Source organism: Heteronotia binoei, chromosome 19, assembly GCF_032191835.1.
Source record: "Heteronotia binoei isolate CCM8104 ecotype False Entrance Well chromosome 19, APGP_CSIRO_Hbin_v1, whole genome shotgun sequence".
Classification (NCBI taxonomy): domain Eukaryota; kingdom Metazoa; phylum Chordata; class Lepidosauria; order Squamata; family Gekkonidae; genus Heteronotia; species Heteronotia binoei.
The window spans coordinates 3,187,717-3,205,984 of NC_083241.1; the positions used below are offsets into that span (position 1 = coordinate 3,187,717).

General features: G+C 49.4%; 1 protein-coding gene across 1 annotated transcript in view; it reads right to left on the bottom strand.

Moving 5' to 3' along the window:
• IQCH (IQ motif containing H) overlaps positions 1-18,268 on the bottom strand; it is a 136,490-nt gene that overhangs the window by 91,197 nt on the left and 27,025 nt on the right. The window contains exons 6-10 of the mRNA XM_060260239.1: positions 15,691-15,811; positions 8,566-8,694; positions 5,719-5,906; positions 3,786-4,337; positions 2,409-2,475 (exon numbers count right to left, since the gene is read on the bottom strand). Of these exons, the coding sequence (XP_060116222.1) occupies positions 2,409-2,475; positions 3,786-4,337; positions 5,719-5,906; positions 8,566-8,694; positions 15,691-15,811 (1,057 nt within the window). The remainder of the gene's footprint in view (positions 1-2,408; positions 2,476-3,785; positions 4,338-5,718; positions 5,907-8,565; positions 8,695-15,690; positions 15,812-18,268) is intronic.

An 18,268-nucleotide genomic window follows, 5' to 3' on the forward strand; every position in this document is an offset into this window, starting at 1 on the left:
ATTCAGTAGAAGGCAGCTTCAGAGGTTCGTATGTCTAGCGGTACCTTCGGAACCAACAAGATTTCTGGATCGGAAGCTTTTGCGAGTCAACTCATGAAAGCTTCTACCCCGAAATTCTTGCTGGTCTCAATGGTGATACCGGGCTCAAATCTAACTGTTCTACTGGAGAACAACATGGCTGCCTACGAAACAGATCTTAAACGTGTGTATAGGAATGGGCGGGACCGGATTTCCAGTAGCTCTGTTTACGGATTGAGTTTGCTGCCCTAAGGCTAAAAAATGAAAACAATTTAAATAAACACAATACTCACTTTGCATTGGCCTGATTGGTATCTTGGTTTTGAGGGTTTTTCAAAAAGTGGTTTAATGGACTTTTTGCCTGTTATTTTATAAACTTAGGGCTAGCAGTACAGAAAAATGAGACAGCACGGCTGAAAATTATTGCAAGGAGGTAAAATCCATGCCTCAGGCAGCAATCCAAAACACACCTATTAGGGATTCAGCCCCATTGAATTCATAGGGACATTTTTGAAGGGAAAAAGACATGCATAAAGTCAGGCTGAACTGATTTCCACGGAAAATGCCAATTATGAGCCTGTTTAAAACTTTGCTTTAAAACACGCAGTATAACTCAAAAGATCCTCTTTGGAATAACTCCTCTATTTTCTACCAAACGCTTCAGAAAAAAGATGGACAGCAAAACATTTCCTCACACCACATCTGTCTTCAAGACGTCTGCATAATTTGCAAAAAAAAAAAAAAAAATTCAGAGCACGCCTCAGAAGTGGCAGCATGTCAAGGTTCTAAATAAATAAATAACTATACGTTTTAAAACGTATCTATTTTGGTAGAAGCCAGAAGAAGGTAAAAGGGTACACGGAATGAGAGCGCGTTACATTTCCTGAAAGACGTTATCCTGTTTTTTTTAGAATACCAAAGGATTAGAAAAGACATCTGCAAGGATGCTTGGTTTTAAAGATCTTTTAAAAGTTTGCTTTTCTGACCTACCCCATTTTCCGTTAGGTTTAAAATATTCACTTTCAAACACACACGCGCTCCATCAAAACGGAAAAGGAGGCTCTCTACTGCATTATGGACGCAAGAAAAAAAAAAACAATTCCCATGAGATCTGAAAAAGCCTTGTATAAATAAAAGTTTGCAAGTGATGGGTTTAGCTATGTGTGGTATCACCATTCAGAGTTCTGGCAGGCAAACCTTTCACGCCCGTAAACCACAAGAGCAAAGACGTATACATGAAAGAGAGGTGCTTCAAACTTCCTTCACATTTTCCGCTCTTTCAAACAAAACCTTGGGCAGTTCCGCAGGGCCTGCAAGACAGTCCTCTTCCGGTTGGCATACGGCTGACTGGCATCTGAATATTTTAAGGAAGATTGTGGGATAGCACACTGATGAACTGCGTTTATTTTATCGTGTAAATGATCGATGTATTTTAATTCTTAAATTTTATTGTTAGAATTGTTATGTTGTGAGCCGCCCTGAGCCCGCTTCGGTGGGGTAGGGCGGGATACAAATTGAATGAAATAAATAAAATAAGTTTATGAAATCCCTTTTGTTTCAAAGCTCAGACCACAGCTCACATTTTCACATTTCCACCGTTTCCTAGAAATGGCTCTGCCGCTTTTGTTGGGGGGGGGGGCACAGAACACCTAAGCTTCCCCCCTTCCGCTTCCACTTGTAAACCCCCCAATTCATAAATGTAATTAAATAATTACATTAGTGCTAATTAACACGAAACTGCAGATTATTTAAGCGCAGGAAAAAAAAACAACCCACTATTCAACTTCTTAATTATTCTTGTGCACTCAGCATTTCCTTTTGCTCAGGCGCCCAAGGTGGAAATAAAGCATCCCATCTGCTCGTAATTAGAACTAAATAATTTCAGAGAATGCAGCTTATCATTTTGACTGCACATTTGATTAAAAACAGGGCGCGAGCAACGTCCCGACTTATTGGCGTAAGAGCAACAAAGCAGGCAGGCCCATGTGTCCCCCCCCCGCCCACCCCACTGTCATTAAAGAAGACTGGAAACATTATCTGTTATTTCGAGGGGAGAGAGGGAGGGGGGAAAGGGGGGGGGAGAGAAATACAACTTTTTAGTTCATTTCATACAGATGAAAGCGAATTACAGCAAATCACCTCTCGGCTGAATAGAGGCCTCTACATAATGACTTTATTTGCTTAATCCCCAAATTAAACGCCGTTTCGAGCGAAGGCCCTCCGTTATTACTCGCGTCATGTCGACAACATTTTCCTGCCGAGACCAATTTGAATAAAACAAGGGCCTTCCTTGAACTCAATCAAGGAGTCATAATGTGGTGGGTAATAGAGGTTGCTGAAAGATCCAGAGACGGGAGGGGGGGGGGGGAAATAGAAGCGAAGTGCTCTACCTAATGACGGGATATGGATAACGGTCCGCTTAGAGGTCCTGATGCGATACCAGTTGGCGGCCAGATGCTGGAAATCAAGGGAAGGCATTGATCAGTGACGGGGTGGGGGGGAGAGAACTGCCGTGGATACCAGCCCGTCAAACTTCCACCGTCCCCCGCCCCCAGTCTCCCTTTTTCCCACTGTACAGTTAAGCCAGGCATAAATTATATTAATTGATTTAATCACATACTTAAAACATCTTCCCCAATTAATTTAATTAGATGGCTACATGAAGCTACTGGCAGGGGAAGATTAGGGGCTGATCACTTAATTAACAGAATATGAATGAAAAAAAGAGAGAGAGAGAGAGAGAAAGCAAACATAAATGAAATGGTGAGCACTAATTAAAAGCCTGTCTGCAAACTTAAGTACTTTCTGACAAAGTAGGGACCGCCACGAAGGCGACGGATTCTTTTTCCGACCCTCTATAACAAATCAAGTGCACGGTAAAGGTGTAAGTAGAGCGGCAAGGAAGGAAAAGAAAGCCAGACAAAGGAGATGCTTCAGGAAAGCGTGGACCTCCAAGACAAACACAAGGCTGGTGCCAAAAACCGGTAGTACTGGGTTGTGCTCCCCCACCGTAGGGGGCGAAAAAGTGACATGAGGATGCAAAGCTGTCCCCACCAATTTGGAGAAATACCTGGGGGCCTCTTCCCCTCCTTTCCCCACCACTAGCCCCCTCCCCACTCTTCCCATGAGCCCTCTCACACACCCTTTCTTCAGTGGAGCACTGCTGAGAGGACCACCCATGGTACTGCCAAAAGCACCACTGTTCTCAAACATCTGCACACCCTCCCCCAAGAGAGGAGGAAAGAGCAAGAGTCGGGTAGCACTCTAAAGCAGGGGTGTCAAACATGCGGCCCAGGGGCCAAATCAGGCCCACTATCAAATCCTATCAGGCCCACTGAGCAACTGGCTCTTGTCTGCTTCCTTCTCCCTCTCTCTTGCTTCCCTCTGCGTCTCAACTTGCTTTGCAAGGCTCTTTCCTTCCTTTCCCAGGGGACCAGGAGGGGGAGGAGCCTCAGCCAACAGAGAAAACAGAGATTTTGCTCTGTAGCTCCTGTGCTGTCGAGCAAGCCTGGCAAAGCAAGCTGTGGTGCAGAAGGAAGCGAGAGAGAGGGAGAAGGAAGCAGACGACAGAAAGCCTGATTTGGCCCCCGGGCCGCATGTTCGACACCCCTGGGCTAATGTTTGGTGAAGGAAGAAGCATGACGCTCAGGCATATGCACAGTTCAGCAGGCGAAAAGAAAAAAAGGGAGAAATGTGCTCTTGCGCCTGCTCAAGCAGAGGCTGTTTGAAAAAGGAGCCCGCCTGGAACGGCCGGCAGCAGCGCTCACCTTGGCCCGGAGGCAGAAGTTCTCCAGGTGTTTCTGTCGCGATTCCCGCAGGGTCTTCCGGACCCGGCCCATGTGCATGCGCACCAGCCATGAGAGAGCAACCACCCCAGAGGCCCACTGCCTCCGCCGGAAATCGATGTAGGCTTTCCTGAACCTGTAACACCGCCACGTGGCCTGGATCTTGGTGGCTGCTGCCTGGACGCCGTTCTGACCTTTGTACCTCTGGCCAGGTCGGTTTAAGAGCTTCCGGACTACCTCCTTGTTCTTGATCACGGAAAGCAGCTCCTCCCTGGTCGGCCTCTGATGAAACTCGAAATCTGAGAGGAGCTCCATCACCTTCTTCCCCTTGACGATGGCTGAAGGCACGGCGTAATCTTTCAGAAGGCGGGCGAGGCGTTCTAGGAAGGAAAGGGCGCTCCCCCAGAATAAACAGCAGTGCCTCTGGAACACCACAAGATCGGAAGCCTGATGGTCTAAGTTTCCCTTGTGGATCAGAATATCAAATTCCACCGGCAAACCCTCGAAAGCTTCAGTCGGCGTCAATGCCAGCATCTACAGGAAGAGAAGGAATCCATGTTTGTCACATGGAGTAGTCCCAGTATTTTATTTATCTGCTTCATCTGTGCCCTGCCTTTCTTCCCAAAGTGTATAGGCTACCACACTTTTACTTATGAATTTCACAGAAACAGACAGTAAGAAACAATTTTCAGTTTCCACAGAGCTCACTGCCGTTCAGCCAGACAGCATCCAACTAACTAGTTACAATAACAGACGTGTTTCGTGCTGCCACTTCGTCAGCACTGTTAATGTCTTCTTCTTGTTGAGCTGTATGTAGTGAAGGAATAAGCCAGCATGCTTTTTTTAAAGATGCTTCGCCAGGGAAGGCGGGATACAAATAAAATATAAAAAATAAATAATAGACAAAATGCACCTATTATTGTAACAAGTTAAATTGGATGCTGTATGACTAAACAACAATGAGCTGTGTGTAAACTGAAAATTGTTTCTTACTATTTTTGTGAAATACGTAAGTAAAAGTATGGTAGCCTCTACATATCACAGTTATGTTTTGTGTTTCTTGCAGTGTATTTCAACTGTGCTCCCATAATTGTTTTTTTTGCCAAAGAGCATTCCAACATGTATAGACGACAACTGCAGATTTATACCCTGCCCTTCTCTCTGAATCAGAGACTCAGAGTGGCTTACAATCTCCTTTACCTTCTTCCCCCACAACAGACATCCTGTGAGGTGGGTGGGGCTGAGAGAGCTCTCCCAGAAGCTGCCCTTTCAAGGACCTGCCAGAGCTCTGGCTGACCCAAGGCCATTCCAGCAGCTGCAAGTGGAGGAGTGGGGAATCAAACCCGGTTCTCCCAGATAAGAGAGCTATGGCTGACCCAAGTCCATTCCAGCAGCTGCAGGTGGAGGAGTGGGGAATCAAACCCGGTTCTCCCAGATAAGAGCTATGGCTGACCTAAGGCCATTCCAGCAGATTCAAGTGGAGGAGTGGGGAATCAAACCCGGTTCTCCCAGATAAGAGAGCTATGGCTGACCCAAGGCCATTCCAGCAGGTGCAAGTGGAGGAGTGGGGAATCACACCTGGTTCTCCCAGATAAGAGAGCTATGGCTGACCCAAGGCCATTCCAGCAGGTGCAAGTGGAGGAGTGGGGAATCACACCTGGTTCTCCCAGATAAGAGAGCTATGGCTGACCCAAGGCCATTCCAGCAGCTGCAAGTGGAGGAGTGGGGAATCAAACCCGGTTCTCCCAGATAAGAGTCTGCGCACTTCACCACTACACCAAACTGGCTCTCCTGAATATGACCATGCCATAAGTCTGCTGACCCAAAACGTTGCGCTATGGAGTGTGAAGCCGAAAGATCAAAGTCACGCCCACGGCGTGCGGGAGGGAAATCGTTCTCAGCAAGTGCACCATACCTTGGGCAGGCTGACCGGGGTCACGGTCTGCTCCCGCTTCTGGATGGGCGGGATGAGCTTGGGTTTCTTGAGGGAGGCCATGGAGATGCAGGAGGGGGGCGGGGCGATGCTGCCCTTGGTGCCTTTGCTGGTGGGGCTGTGGGGAGGGCCCAGGGGCATCTCCTTCTTCTTGCGTTCCGCACTTCCGTCTAGGAGAACAAAGTGGAGTCTTTTTAAGAGAAGTTTTCACTCAAAACTGACGGCAGGTCTCCCGAGGGGAACGGCTGGGTCTCATTCTGAAGAAGTGAGCAGTGACTCCCCAAACCCCCTGCCCTGTCACGAGTTTTGTGAGTCTTTAAGGCACAACTGGACCCCTGCTCTTTCCTGCTGCGTCGTGGTACTCTGCTCACCAGGCCTCAAGAGGACAGTTTTGACACGAGCACGGTTGCGCTGCTTGTGCCAAAACCGCATCGTGTACTGTAATTTTTTATTTTGATATCCGTGCCCTGCTTTTCTCTCCCTGAGGGGCACCCAAACCTGTTTAAAGCACAATTCCCCTCTTTCCCATTTAACCCTCACAACAACCCTGGGAAGCGGGTTAGGCTGAGAGGATGCAACCGGCCAGAGGTCCCCCAGCCGGCTTCTGCAGTGGAGTGGGGGTTTGAGCCTGAGTCTCCCAGACACTCTAATCCAGGGGTGGCCAAACTGTGGCTCATGTGGTTCTCAAAGCCCCCACTGCCCCGTCAGCCAGCTTGGAGAAGGCGTTTGTTTCTTTAAATCAGGGCCTTTTTTTTTGCAGAAAAAGCCTAGCAGGAACTCATTTGCATATTAGACCACACCCACCGACATCACCACTGTTTCACAAGGGGCTTTTTAATAGAAAAAGCCCAGCAGGAAGCCTGACACCAAGCCAGCTGGAACTGTGTTCCTGCTCAAAAAATGCCCTGCTTTAAATCACCCCAGAGAGCACTGAGGTCAGCAGGGAAGAACCAGCTGACTATCCCTGGACCAAAGGAGGCCAAACTCCAAAACACCCGTACACGGGCCTTCTCCATCGCAGCTCCACACCTATGGAACCAGCTCCCGGAAGAAGTGCCAGCCCTGGGGTGCCTTGACCAGTTCCGCAGGGCCTGCAAGACCACCCTTTTCAGGATGGCCTTTGCTGGCTGAGAGACCGCTGTTGGGTGACTTTCGCTATTATCATTAGAAATGGAATTAGCACCTGGAAATCTGTATAATACTTGGTTAACTGGAATGTTTTAAAGTTAATGTGATTTTAAACTCTGTATAATTTTATGAAATGTTGTTAGCCGCCCTGAGCCCGCCTCGGCGGGAAGGGTGGGATATAAATAAAATATTATTATTATTATTATTATTATTATTATTATTATTATTATTATTATTATTATTATTATTATTATTATTATTATTCAAGCCAAGTAAGGCAGTGGCTTGCAGAATGCACTTGAAGTTAAAGTTGCTTCCTTTTCACCTCCTGCTCCCTCCCATCTATTTTCCTTCCTTCCTTCCCCTCTCAATATCTGACGCTCATGTCTTGCAGCTCTCAAACATCTGACATTTATTTAGCCAGCCCTGCTCTAACTGCCTCAGGGGGCAAGGAGGCAAGACAGCTGCAGCGGTTACTGCCCTCAGAAGCGGGAAAGAAGAAGAAGAGCTGGTTTTACACCCCGCCCTTCACTTCCTGAAGGAGTCTCGGAGTGGCTTACAATCTCCTTCCCTTCCTCTACCCACAACAGTCACCTTGTGAAGCAGGTGGGGCTGACAGAGCTCTGAGAGAACTGCTCTCTGCGAGAACAGCTGAGAAAAAAGTGACTGACCCAAGGTCACTCCAGCAGGTGCACTGAAGGAATGGAGAATCCAGCCCGGTTCTCCCAGATTAGAGTCCATGCACTCAACCACTACATCAGACTGGCTTTACAATCACCTTTACTTTTCTCCCCCCCCCCCCCACAACAGATACCCCGTGAAGTGGGTGGGACTGAGAGGAGTCTCACAGCAGCTGCCCTTTCAAGGACAACCTCCTTACAATCACCTTTACTTTTCTCCCCCCCCCCCCACAACAGATACCCCGTGAAGTGGGTGGGACTGAGAGGAGTCTCACAGCAGCTGCCCTTTCAAGGACAACCTCTGCCAGAGCTCTGGCTGACCCAAGGCCATTCCTGCAGCTGCAAGTGGGGGAATGGGGAATCAAACCTGGTTCTCCCAGATAAGAGAGCTCTGGCTGACCCAAGGCCATTCCAGCAGCTGCAAGTGGAGGAGGGGGGAATCAAGCCTGGTTCTCCCAGATAAGAGAGCTCTGGCTGACCCAAGGCCATTCCAGCAGGTGCAAGTGGAGGAGTGGGGAATCAAACCCGGTTCTCCCAGATGAGAGTTCGCGCACTTAACCACCACACCAAAACTGGCTCTTTGGTTCTGATGAGCTTCAGCCTCCCCCAAGTGCCATTTCCCCCTACAATGTGTGTGTGTGAGGTGGGGGGGAGACTGACGTTCCTCCTCCCACCCTGTGCCAGGCTTCCAAGCAAATCGTAACTAGAGTGCTTGGGAATGTTAGTTCCCCAACATCAGGGGTGGCCAACGGTAGCTCTCCAGATGTTTTTTGCCTACAACTCCCATCAGCCCCAGCCGGCATGGCCAATGGCTGGGGCTGATGGGAGTTGTAGGCAAAAAAAATCTGGAGAGCTACCATTGGCCACCCCTGACCAACCTGACCCGTGGCGGACATCATATTTAGGTTGGTCCTCACACATCACCACAACCATTGCCCAAATGAAGACACTGACTAAGTGGACCCAGTGATGGTGAAGGGTGTTCATGTTGGCATTACCTGTAGCATCTCTCTGTCCCTACCTGTGCTTCGTTTCTGGTGCTTGGTGCGAAATTCATGGAGAGGAGCCGGCTTGGGCAGAACAAGGGGTTTCTCCAGAGTGATCCTGGCAGCCCGTGGGATCAGGCCCCTTTCGATTAGACTCAGGATCCCTTGAGGGGGAAGGGTGGATTGCACAAGTTACCAAGGACACCTGGGCGACCGAACCTCCTCACCCGAAACCCAGCGGATGGCATAGTAGGAGTCCAGTAGCCCCTTTAAGACCGACAGAGTTGTATTTGTACGCTTTCGTGCGCATGCAGACTTCATCAGGCAATGGGATGGGGTACAGTGAGCAGAGCTACACAGAGCTGGCGGGCAGCGGTTAAGAACGCAAAACAGTACAAAAGATAGAATCCAACGGCAAAAATAGCGAAATGAAGAAATCGAAAGAATATTTCGTCTGGGTAGCATTTGCGTGGGAAAGCAATACAACAGGACCATGTCAGAATAGGAGAACGATGGTGAGAGTGTCATAAACAAACGTGCATGTTCAAAAGTCAATTAGGTGGACAGGAACACCCCCGGGAAAGACATGTTCTCAGTTTAACCCAGACATGCAAGCCACAGAGCAACTGACAGACTCCATTTATTGCCTTATGACAATCCATCATTCTCCCATTCTGAGTTTCACACTGGATTCTAACTTTGTGCCGCTTTTCATTCTTAACTGCTGCCCACCAGCCATACGTAGCTCTGCTCACTGTACTCCATTCCATTGTCTGATGAAGTCTGCTTAGAGCACACAAAAGCTGACAGTCTGAATAAAACTCTGTTGGTCTTAAAGGTGCTACAGGACTCCTGGTTTGTTCTATTGCTTCAGGCCAACCTGGCTGCCCGCCTGGATCTAACCAGTGGATGACAGTATCAGGAGAACATCTTGCCAATACCGCTTCTAAAACCTGCTGTTATCAAGGGCTCAAAGAAGAAGAAGATATTGGATTTATATCCCGCCCTCCACTCCGAAGAGTCTCAGAGTGGCTCACAATCCCCTTTACCTTCCTCCCCCCCACAACAGACACCCTGTGAGGTAGATGAAGATATTGGATTTATATCCCGCTCTCCACTCTGAAGAGTCTCAGAGGGGCTCACAATCTCCTTTCCCTTCCTCCCCCACAACAGACACCCTGTGAGGTAGGTGAAGATATTGGATTTATATCCCGCCCTCCACTCCGAAGAGTCTCAGAGCGGCTCACAATCTCCTTTACCTTCCTCCCCCACAACAGACACCCTGTGAGGTAGGTGAAGATATTGGATTTATATCCCGCCCTATACTCCGAAGAGTCTCAGAGCGGCTCACAATCTCCTTTACCTTCCTCCCCCACAACAGACACCCTGTGAGGTAGGTGAAGATATTGGATTTATATCCTGCCCTCCACTCCAAAGAGTCTCAGAGCGGCTCACAATCTCCTTTACCTTCCTCCCCCACAACAGACACCCTGTGAGGTAGATGAAGATATTGGATTTATATCCCGCCCTCCACTCCAAAGAGTTTCAGAGCAGCTCAGTCTCCTTTCCCTTCCTCCCCCACAACAAACACCCTGTGAGGTGGGTGGGGCTGGAGAGGGCTCTCACAGCAGCTGCCCTTTCAAGGTCAACCTCTGCCAGGGCTATGGCTGACCCAAGGCCATGCTAGCAGGTGCAAGTGGAGGAGTGGGGAATCAAACCCGGTTCTCCCAGATAAGAGTCTGCACACTTAACCACTACACCAAACTGGCAGGAAGGGATCTTGTGGACCTGCCCCTCTACCTGCCTCCCTCCCTCCCCATCTTATCTTTCTGAGCCAGGAAATGGCTTGGGAAAAAAAGATGAAGATTCTCCAGCCATTCGGCAGGTGACTGGAGGAGCCTGAAAGTCAATCCTTCCACCTCCTGCTTACTAAGGTTCTCCTGTCCTCTCCTCACCTTCCTTGCCCCAGGCAAACCTGCTGCTGGGAAACCTGAAGGCTGGTGGGCGGGGGGGGGGGGACGCCTTGGCCCATCCACTCCTTGCTTAAAGCGGGCTGCGATCAAAACCAGCTGCCGATCGGGGATGGAGATCTGTATTTTGAGTTGGGCAGCCATACTGCTCTCAAGAAGAGCCGGACCCAAGCCCAGCAGGGCCTTACAGACCAACATGGTTTTGAGGCTATAAGCTTTTGAGAGTCCAAGACCCCTTTGTCAGAAACAATGAGGGACGAAGATCCCTGAGTCTTTATACCCCAAAAGGTGGAAAGGGTGAAGAAGAAGAAGAAGAAGAAGAAGAAGAAGAAGAAGAAGAAGAAGAAGAAGAAGAAGAAGAAGAAGAAGAAGAAGAAGAAGAAGAAGAAGAAGAAGAAGAAGAGGAGGAGGAGAAGGTTAGATTTATACCCCGCCCTTCATAAGCCAAAGGAATCTCAGAGTGGCTTACAATCTGCTTTCCCTTCGCCTCCCCACAGCAAATACTCTGTAAGGTAGGTGGGGCTGAGAGAGCTCTCCCAGAACTGCTCTTGAGCAGAACCAGGGCTTTTTTTGAGCAGGAACACACAGGAACGTAGTTCTGGCTGGCTTGGCAGCAGAGGGTGTGGCTTAATATGCAAATGAGTTCCTACCGGCCTTTTTTTTTTTTTTTTTACAAAAAAGCCCTGTGTGAAACGGTGACATCAGGAGGTGTGGCCTAATAGGCAAATAAGTCCCTGCTGCGCTTTTAAAAAAAAAAAAAAACCCTGAGCAGAACAGCCTTGAGAGAACTTGTGGCTGACCCAAGGTCACATCAGCAGCTGCAAGTGAAGGAGAAAAGGGGGGGAATCAAACCTGGTTCTCCCAGATAAGAGAGCTCTGGCTGACCCAAGGCCATTCCAGCCAGTGCAAGTGGAGGAGGGGGGAATCAAACCTGGTTCTCCCAGATAAGAGAGCTGTGGCTGACCCAAGGCCATTCCAGCAGCTGCAAGTGGAGGAGTGGGGAATCAAACCCGGTTCTCCCAGATAAGAGAGCTCTGGCTGACCCAAGGCTATTCCAGCAGCTGCAAGTGGAGAAGTGGGGAATCAAACCTGGTTCTCCCAGATAAGAGAGCTCTGGCTGACCCAAGGCCATTCTAGAGGTGCAAGTGGAGGAGTGGGGAATCAAACCCAGTTCTCCCAGATAAGAGAGCTCTGGCTGACCCAAGGCCATTCCAGCAGGTGCAAGTGGAGGAGTGGGGAATCCAACCCGGTTCTCCCAGATAAGAGAGCTCTGGCTGACCCGAGGCCATTCCAGCAGGTGCAAGTGGAAGAGTGAGGAATCAAACCCGGTTCTCCCAGATAAGAGAGCTCTGGCTGACCCAAGGCCATTCCAGCCGGTGCAAGTGGAGGAGTGCGGAATCAAACCCGGTTCTCTCAGATAAGAGAGCTCTGGCTGACCCAAGGCCATTCCAGCTGGTGCAAGTGGAGGAGTGGGGAATCAAACCCGGTTCTCTCAGATAAGAGAGCTATGGCTGACCCAAGGCCATTCCAGCAGGTGCAAGTGGAGGAGGGGGGAATCAAACCTGGTTCTCCCAGATAAGAGAGCTATGGCTGACCCGAGGCCATTCCAGCTGGTGCAAGTGGAGGAGTGGGGAATCAAACCCGGTTCTCCCAGATAAGGGTCTGCGCATTTAACGACTGCACCAAACCGGCTCTCCTGCAAGTCTCCTGCAAAGGAAGGAGTCAAATGCAAGGGGACACCCCTCCTTTGCAACACTTTCCGACTCCCTTCTTTGGAACACCCCTCCCGCCCTTCCCACCGGAATATAAGGGCTCAGGAGTCTCCATTCCCGCTTGCATCTGACGAAGGGAGGCTGCACTCTCGAAAGCTTGGTGCTGGAAAGCGCCAACGAGGCACCGCAGACTCACAGCAACCCTTCGAGGAGTTTTCAAGGCAGGAGACAAACAAGAGATGGTTTGCCATTGACTGCCACCATGTAGCAACTCCGGACCTCCTTGGGGGTCTCCCAGGCAACTACGCACCAGGGCTGACCCTTGTTTAGCTTCCGAAACCTGATGAGATCAGGTCCGCCTGTGCTGATACGTACTGATGTTACGCTGGCCCTGATAACGGAATGCCACTTGTACTTTTAGGACCTAAATTGGAAGGGATACGCTGGCAATATTACTATTTCCAGTATACATCACTGCTGCTGACATAAGGCCAGATAATTCTTTTTTTTCGGTCTGCGTGTGTCAATTATTTCCAGATTGGAACATTCCATTTTGAGTCCTATATTAAGGGTATATTGCCTTACAAGGGTAACGGGGACTTTTGTTGTATGTTGTAATTTGTACTATCTGACCTCTGAAGGCGGCCTCTGCAGGCTGAAATGCATCAGGTTATATAAATGGCTCTTTTTGGGTGCATTTGTCCCTCGGATGGTTTTAGGAGGCTTCGTTTGGTCCCCTGCAAGGAGTGCTTGTAATAAACACTTTTGTCTATACAGGGCCGGCTTGCCCACGAGGCAAACTAGGCAGTTGCCTCGGGTGGGGGCACCAAATTTGGCCTTTTCCCCAGGCAAACGTCTAGTTTGCTCCCCCCCCCCGACGCCTCCTCCTCCCTCCCTCCCTTCTCCACTCCAGGTCGATTTCAATGTCCAGAAGGGCGACTGAGTGCCGCTCTGGGCTGTGTAAATGTGCCCCCTGTTGATCAGCCGATTGGCGGGAGGGGGGCCCCTTTACACAGCCCGGAGCGGCACTCAATCGCCCTTCCAGACATTGAAATCAACCTGGAGTGGGGAAGGGAGGGAGGAGGAGGCACGGGGGTGGGGCAGCACCACGGGGGGGGGGAGGTGTGGGGGACGCCGTGGAGGCCTAGGGCGCCATGTGACCTCGGGCCGGTGCTGTGTCTATAACTATTGTTGTTTTTTAACCTTTGGCCCCTTACTAGTGCTCTAAACTTCTTTTGGAAGTTTTTGCCATTGCCTGCCGCCACATTGCAACTTTGGACTTCCTTGGTGGTCTCCCAAGCGACGACAAACCGGGGCCGACCCTGCTTAGCTGCCGAAATTTGCCCAGATCAGGTCAGCTTGCGCTTTCGTCAGGATGGTGCCCTGCAGTGGGTTGTTTTCTCTGCCACGTGCTGATTGTAACTTTAACTCTAATAGGGAGGGGGGCTGATACTCTTTCGCTTTATAGTTTAGGCCTGGCTTTTTGGAGCCATGCAGCTTGCCCTGTTTTCAAGGAGACGGGGATCTGGCGCCTAAAGCAGGAGTCTCTCTCCCACAAGCAAGGGCTGTGAACGGCCCTGGAGGTGTGAAGAGAAAGGAAGGTTGTGTCTTCATTCCTAGCAAGCGAGTCTCTGGTTAGAGGTCTAGCTCTTGTATCAAAACTAATAAACTCTACCAATGTTTTCATAAGGGAGAGTTTTGCTTGGTTGATACCTGGCTGACCCTCACAACCTTCCAGACAAACAAAGGTGGCTTGCCATTTCCTGCCACTGAGTAGCAGCCCTAAGCTTCTTCAGTGGTCTCTCATCCTATTGCTAAGCAGAGCCGATTCTGCTTCACCTAATGAAGTCAGGCTAGTGTGGGTCATCTTATACTCTCAAAATCTTACCCGTCTTCAAGGCGCTACTGGAGTTGAACCTCATAGTTAGGATCAGAGCTTTTTTTTGGTAGGAAAAGCCCAGCAGGAACTCATTTGCATATTAGGCCACACACCCTGACGTCACCATTGTTTCACACAGGGCTTTTTGGTAGAAAAAGCCCAGCAGGGACTCTTTTGCATATTAGGCCACACACTCCTGACTCCAAGCCAGCCGGAACTGCGTTCCTGCTCAAAAAAAGGCCTGGTTAGGGTCATTGGCCCCAATGTGCATTACTTTGCACTTGGCCACGATGAACCTTATTTGCCAAGTTGACGCCCACTCGCCCAGCCTCGACAGATACCTTTGGAGTGCCTCGCAATCCTCTCTGGTTCTCAACACCCTGAACAATTTAGTGTCATCCGCAAACTTAGCCACTTCACTGCTTACTCCCAACTCCAAATCATTAATGAACAAATTAAAAAGCATTGGACCCAGTATTGAGCCCTGCGGCACCCCACTGCTTTCCATCCTCCGCTGCGAAAATTGCCCATTTATTCTCACTCTCCGTTTCCTATTAATTAGCCGGTTTTTGATCCATGAGAGGACTTGTCCTTTTACCCCGTGACTCTCGAGCTTACTAAGGACTGGATTTGGATTTATATCCCGCCCTATACTCTGAATCTCAGAGTCTCAGAGCAGTCCCTCCCCACAACAAACACCCTGTGACGTAGGTGGGCCTGAGAGTGCTTTTACAGCAGCTGCCCTTTCAAGGACAGCTTCTATGAAAGCTATGGTTGACCCAAGTTCATCTCAGCAGGTGCAAGTGGAGGAGTGGGGAATCAAACCCGGTTCTCTCAGATAAGACTCCGCACACTTAACCACTACACCAAACTGTAGTTTCCACCATGGCTTTTTTTGTAGCAGGAACTCCTTTGCATACTAGGCCATGCACCCCTGATGTAGCTAATCCTCCTAGAGCTTAAAAAGGTAAAGGTAGTCCCCTGTGCAAGCACCAGTCGTTTTTGACTCTGGGGTGATGTTGCTTTCACAACATTTTCACGGCAGATTTTTTACAGGGTGGTTTGCCATTGCCTTCCCCAGTCATCTGCACTTTCCCCCCAGCAAGCTGGGGACTCATTTTACCGACCTCGGAAGGATAGGAGGCTGAGTCAACCTGGAGTCGGCTACCAGAAACCAGCTTCTGCTGGGATCGAACTCAAGTTGTGAGCAGAGGGCTCCAACTGCAGTACTGCAGCTTTATCACTCTGCTCCACGGGGCTCTTCTTACAGAGCCTTCTGTAAGCTCCAGGAGGACTGGCTACATTAGGGGTGTGTGGTCTAATATGCAAAGGAGTTCTTCCCAGTGTTCCCTCTAAGCTGAGTTAGTGAGAGCTAGCTCACAGTTTCTTAGCCTCCAGCTCACACATTTTTGTCTTAGCTCACAAAAAACGTCCCCAAAGCAGACTAGTTTATGCAGTAGATCACAACTTTAATGCTAGTAGAATTTCTGCTCAGAAGACGTAGTTATGCATGCCCACCATAATGCGCAAGCAAAAAAATAAAGCAAAACAGGTATAACGAAAGAATGCCAGCAGGTGGCGTGAGCAGCTGGGCCTGACCTTTCTGAGCATCCTTTTTGGTGAGAGGCAACACCGAGCACGAACTGTGCAAATGGAAGGAAGGCGGAGCCACTGAGAGGTTGCCCACGGTGACGCCCTTGGCGACCTTCTGAGGAGACCCCTAAGGAGAGAACAAAAAAGGAGCCAGTCATCAGCTGCCAAGACGGTGGGCTGCTGCCGCAGCAGCACAGAGCAGAGCTCTTGGCTCACGCGTGGCTAAATAATAAGCACCCTTTCTGCTCGGAATAATTTCATCACGGCTTAATAAAGAAAACAGTACGAGCTCGAGATTTTACGGCTCTCCCAAACACGCTGCCCGCTTGTTGTCTGTCAGCGGCGTCTATAATTTAAGCGAAGAGTTAATTAAAATCCAATCAACGTCGTGCGATGCCACCTAGGCAATAAATAATCAAATAAATATGAAAACAAAAGTGACCGGGGCCTTTTGCAAGGACGCGGTGAGGTTTCGGCAACCACGATGCAAACGGAGGGGACTGCGAAAAGGGAACGGAATGAAAATATAATCAGAAGGTAGCTGGGCTGGGTTGAAACTGAGCAATGCCGTTTGATTGTTTGCAGCTGAACACCTAGACCAACAAGATTTTTAGAGTACTTGGAGCTTTGACTCTTGAAAGCTCACGTCCCCAAAATCTTTTTTCGGTCTCTAAGGAAGGAGGAAAGGAAATTTGGGGGAGGGAGACAGAGGTGGGAAGAAAGCAACTTCAAATGTGTTCTCCGAGCTGCGATTGGAGAAGTGATTTAAAGAGAGAAATGCCTTCTCCAAGCCCACCAATGGGATGGTTGGGGTTTTGGAAAGCCACACGATATGCATGAAAGAGCTACAGGGGGCTCCTAAGCTACAAGTTTGGCCTCCACTACTACAGTCCAAAGATGAGGTGTAATTCGGGGGGGTCCCCCAGGTCTCACCTGGAGGCTGGCATCCCTACTGCAACCGCATACTTTAGCCTGATACTTTTTGTCTACTCCAAGCCGCAACCGTGGACTGCAAAAAACCAAGTCTCAACTGTCAATTTACACCTCTGCAAAAAACCAGGAGGAAAAAAACAACAACAGAGGTGGTGTTGATCTTGGCCATCAAAGACCCACCAATTATCTCCACAACTGAAATAACTTTCATCAGCGGTGAAGCCAAGGCCACAGTCAAACGCTGTCAGGAGAAAAGAGGCAGAGAATGGCGTGCCGTAAGGGATGCAAGAGGGGATAGACAGCGCCTTACCGATCTTCCCCACCCTCGTGCTTAATACAGCAATAATCAGTTCCAGAAACTGGTGGTGGAAAGCATCATCAGGTCGCAGCTGGCTTGTGACAACCACATAAGGTTTTTGAGACAAAAGACGAACTGTCAGAAATGTCTCATTGAAGTTATTAATGTTTTATATTTACTAACCCGATGCCTGAATGAAATATTGTGCCACTAACACCTGTGCCCTGCAAGAGAAGGAGGAGGGGTGGGAACGGAGGTGCCAGGGCCCTAGAGGCCAGCACCGTCTTTGAAGTGCAAAAGCGCCAAGCGCGCCTCTCTGGCGCCTCCCGAGCAAAGCAAGGACATCACCAGGGGGGAGAGACCGGCAGTCCCCGGCAACAGATAAGCTGGCGTGTGAAGGAGTTATTTGCAGGGCCAAATGTATTTTATTATGGGAATTAGTTTAAAGCCCAGTCCTTTGAATTGTATGCATAAATGCCGAGATGTGAAGCTACCCGTTATCAGTTTCAATGCTTCTTAGTAGAGAATAACATTGCTGTAATCAATAAATGAAACTTAGTTTTGAAACAACGACAAGTTTGATTATTTTGGAACTTCAATGAACCCTTTGCTGACACGAACATTGGTGGTTAGCCCTTGCCTGCCTCTGCGTAGCAACCGAGGACTTCCTTGGTGGTCTCCCATCCAAGCACTAACAAGGGCTGACCCTGCTTAACTTCCAAGATGGGATAAGACTGGGCTAGCCTGGTCAGGGTGGAGGTGGTCTGCCCTGGCCTGCCTCTGCGTAGCAACCCTGGACCTTCTTGGTGGTCTCCCATCCAAGTACTAACCAAGGCCAACTCTGCTTAGCTGCTGCGATCTAACCAGATTGAGGAAGCCTGGGCCATCCAGACAATTCCAGAAACTAGACCCTTACTGATCTAGAGAACGGAGGGCACACCAGAGGTGTATGGCGCCCATTTGACCTTTCTGTGTTAGAAGATGAAGATGATGATATTGGATTTATATCCCACCCTCCACTCCGAAGAGTCTCAGAGCGGCTCACAATCTCCTTTCCCTTCCTCCCCCCCACAACAGACACCCTGTGAGGTAGATGAAGATATTGGATTTATATCCCGCCCCCCACTTCGAAGAGTCTAAGAGCTGCTCACAATCTCCTTTACCTTCCGCCCCCACAACAGACACCCTGTGAGGTAGATGAAGATATTGGATTTCTATCCCGCCCTCCACTCCAAAGAGTCTCAGAGCGGCTCACAATCTCCTTTACCTCCCCCCCCCCCACAACAGACACCCTGTGAGGTAGATGAAGATATTGGATTTATATCCCGCCCTCCACTCCGAAGAGTCTCAGAG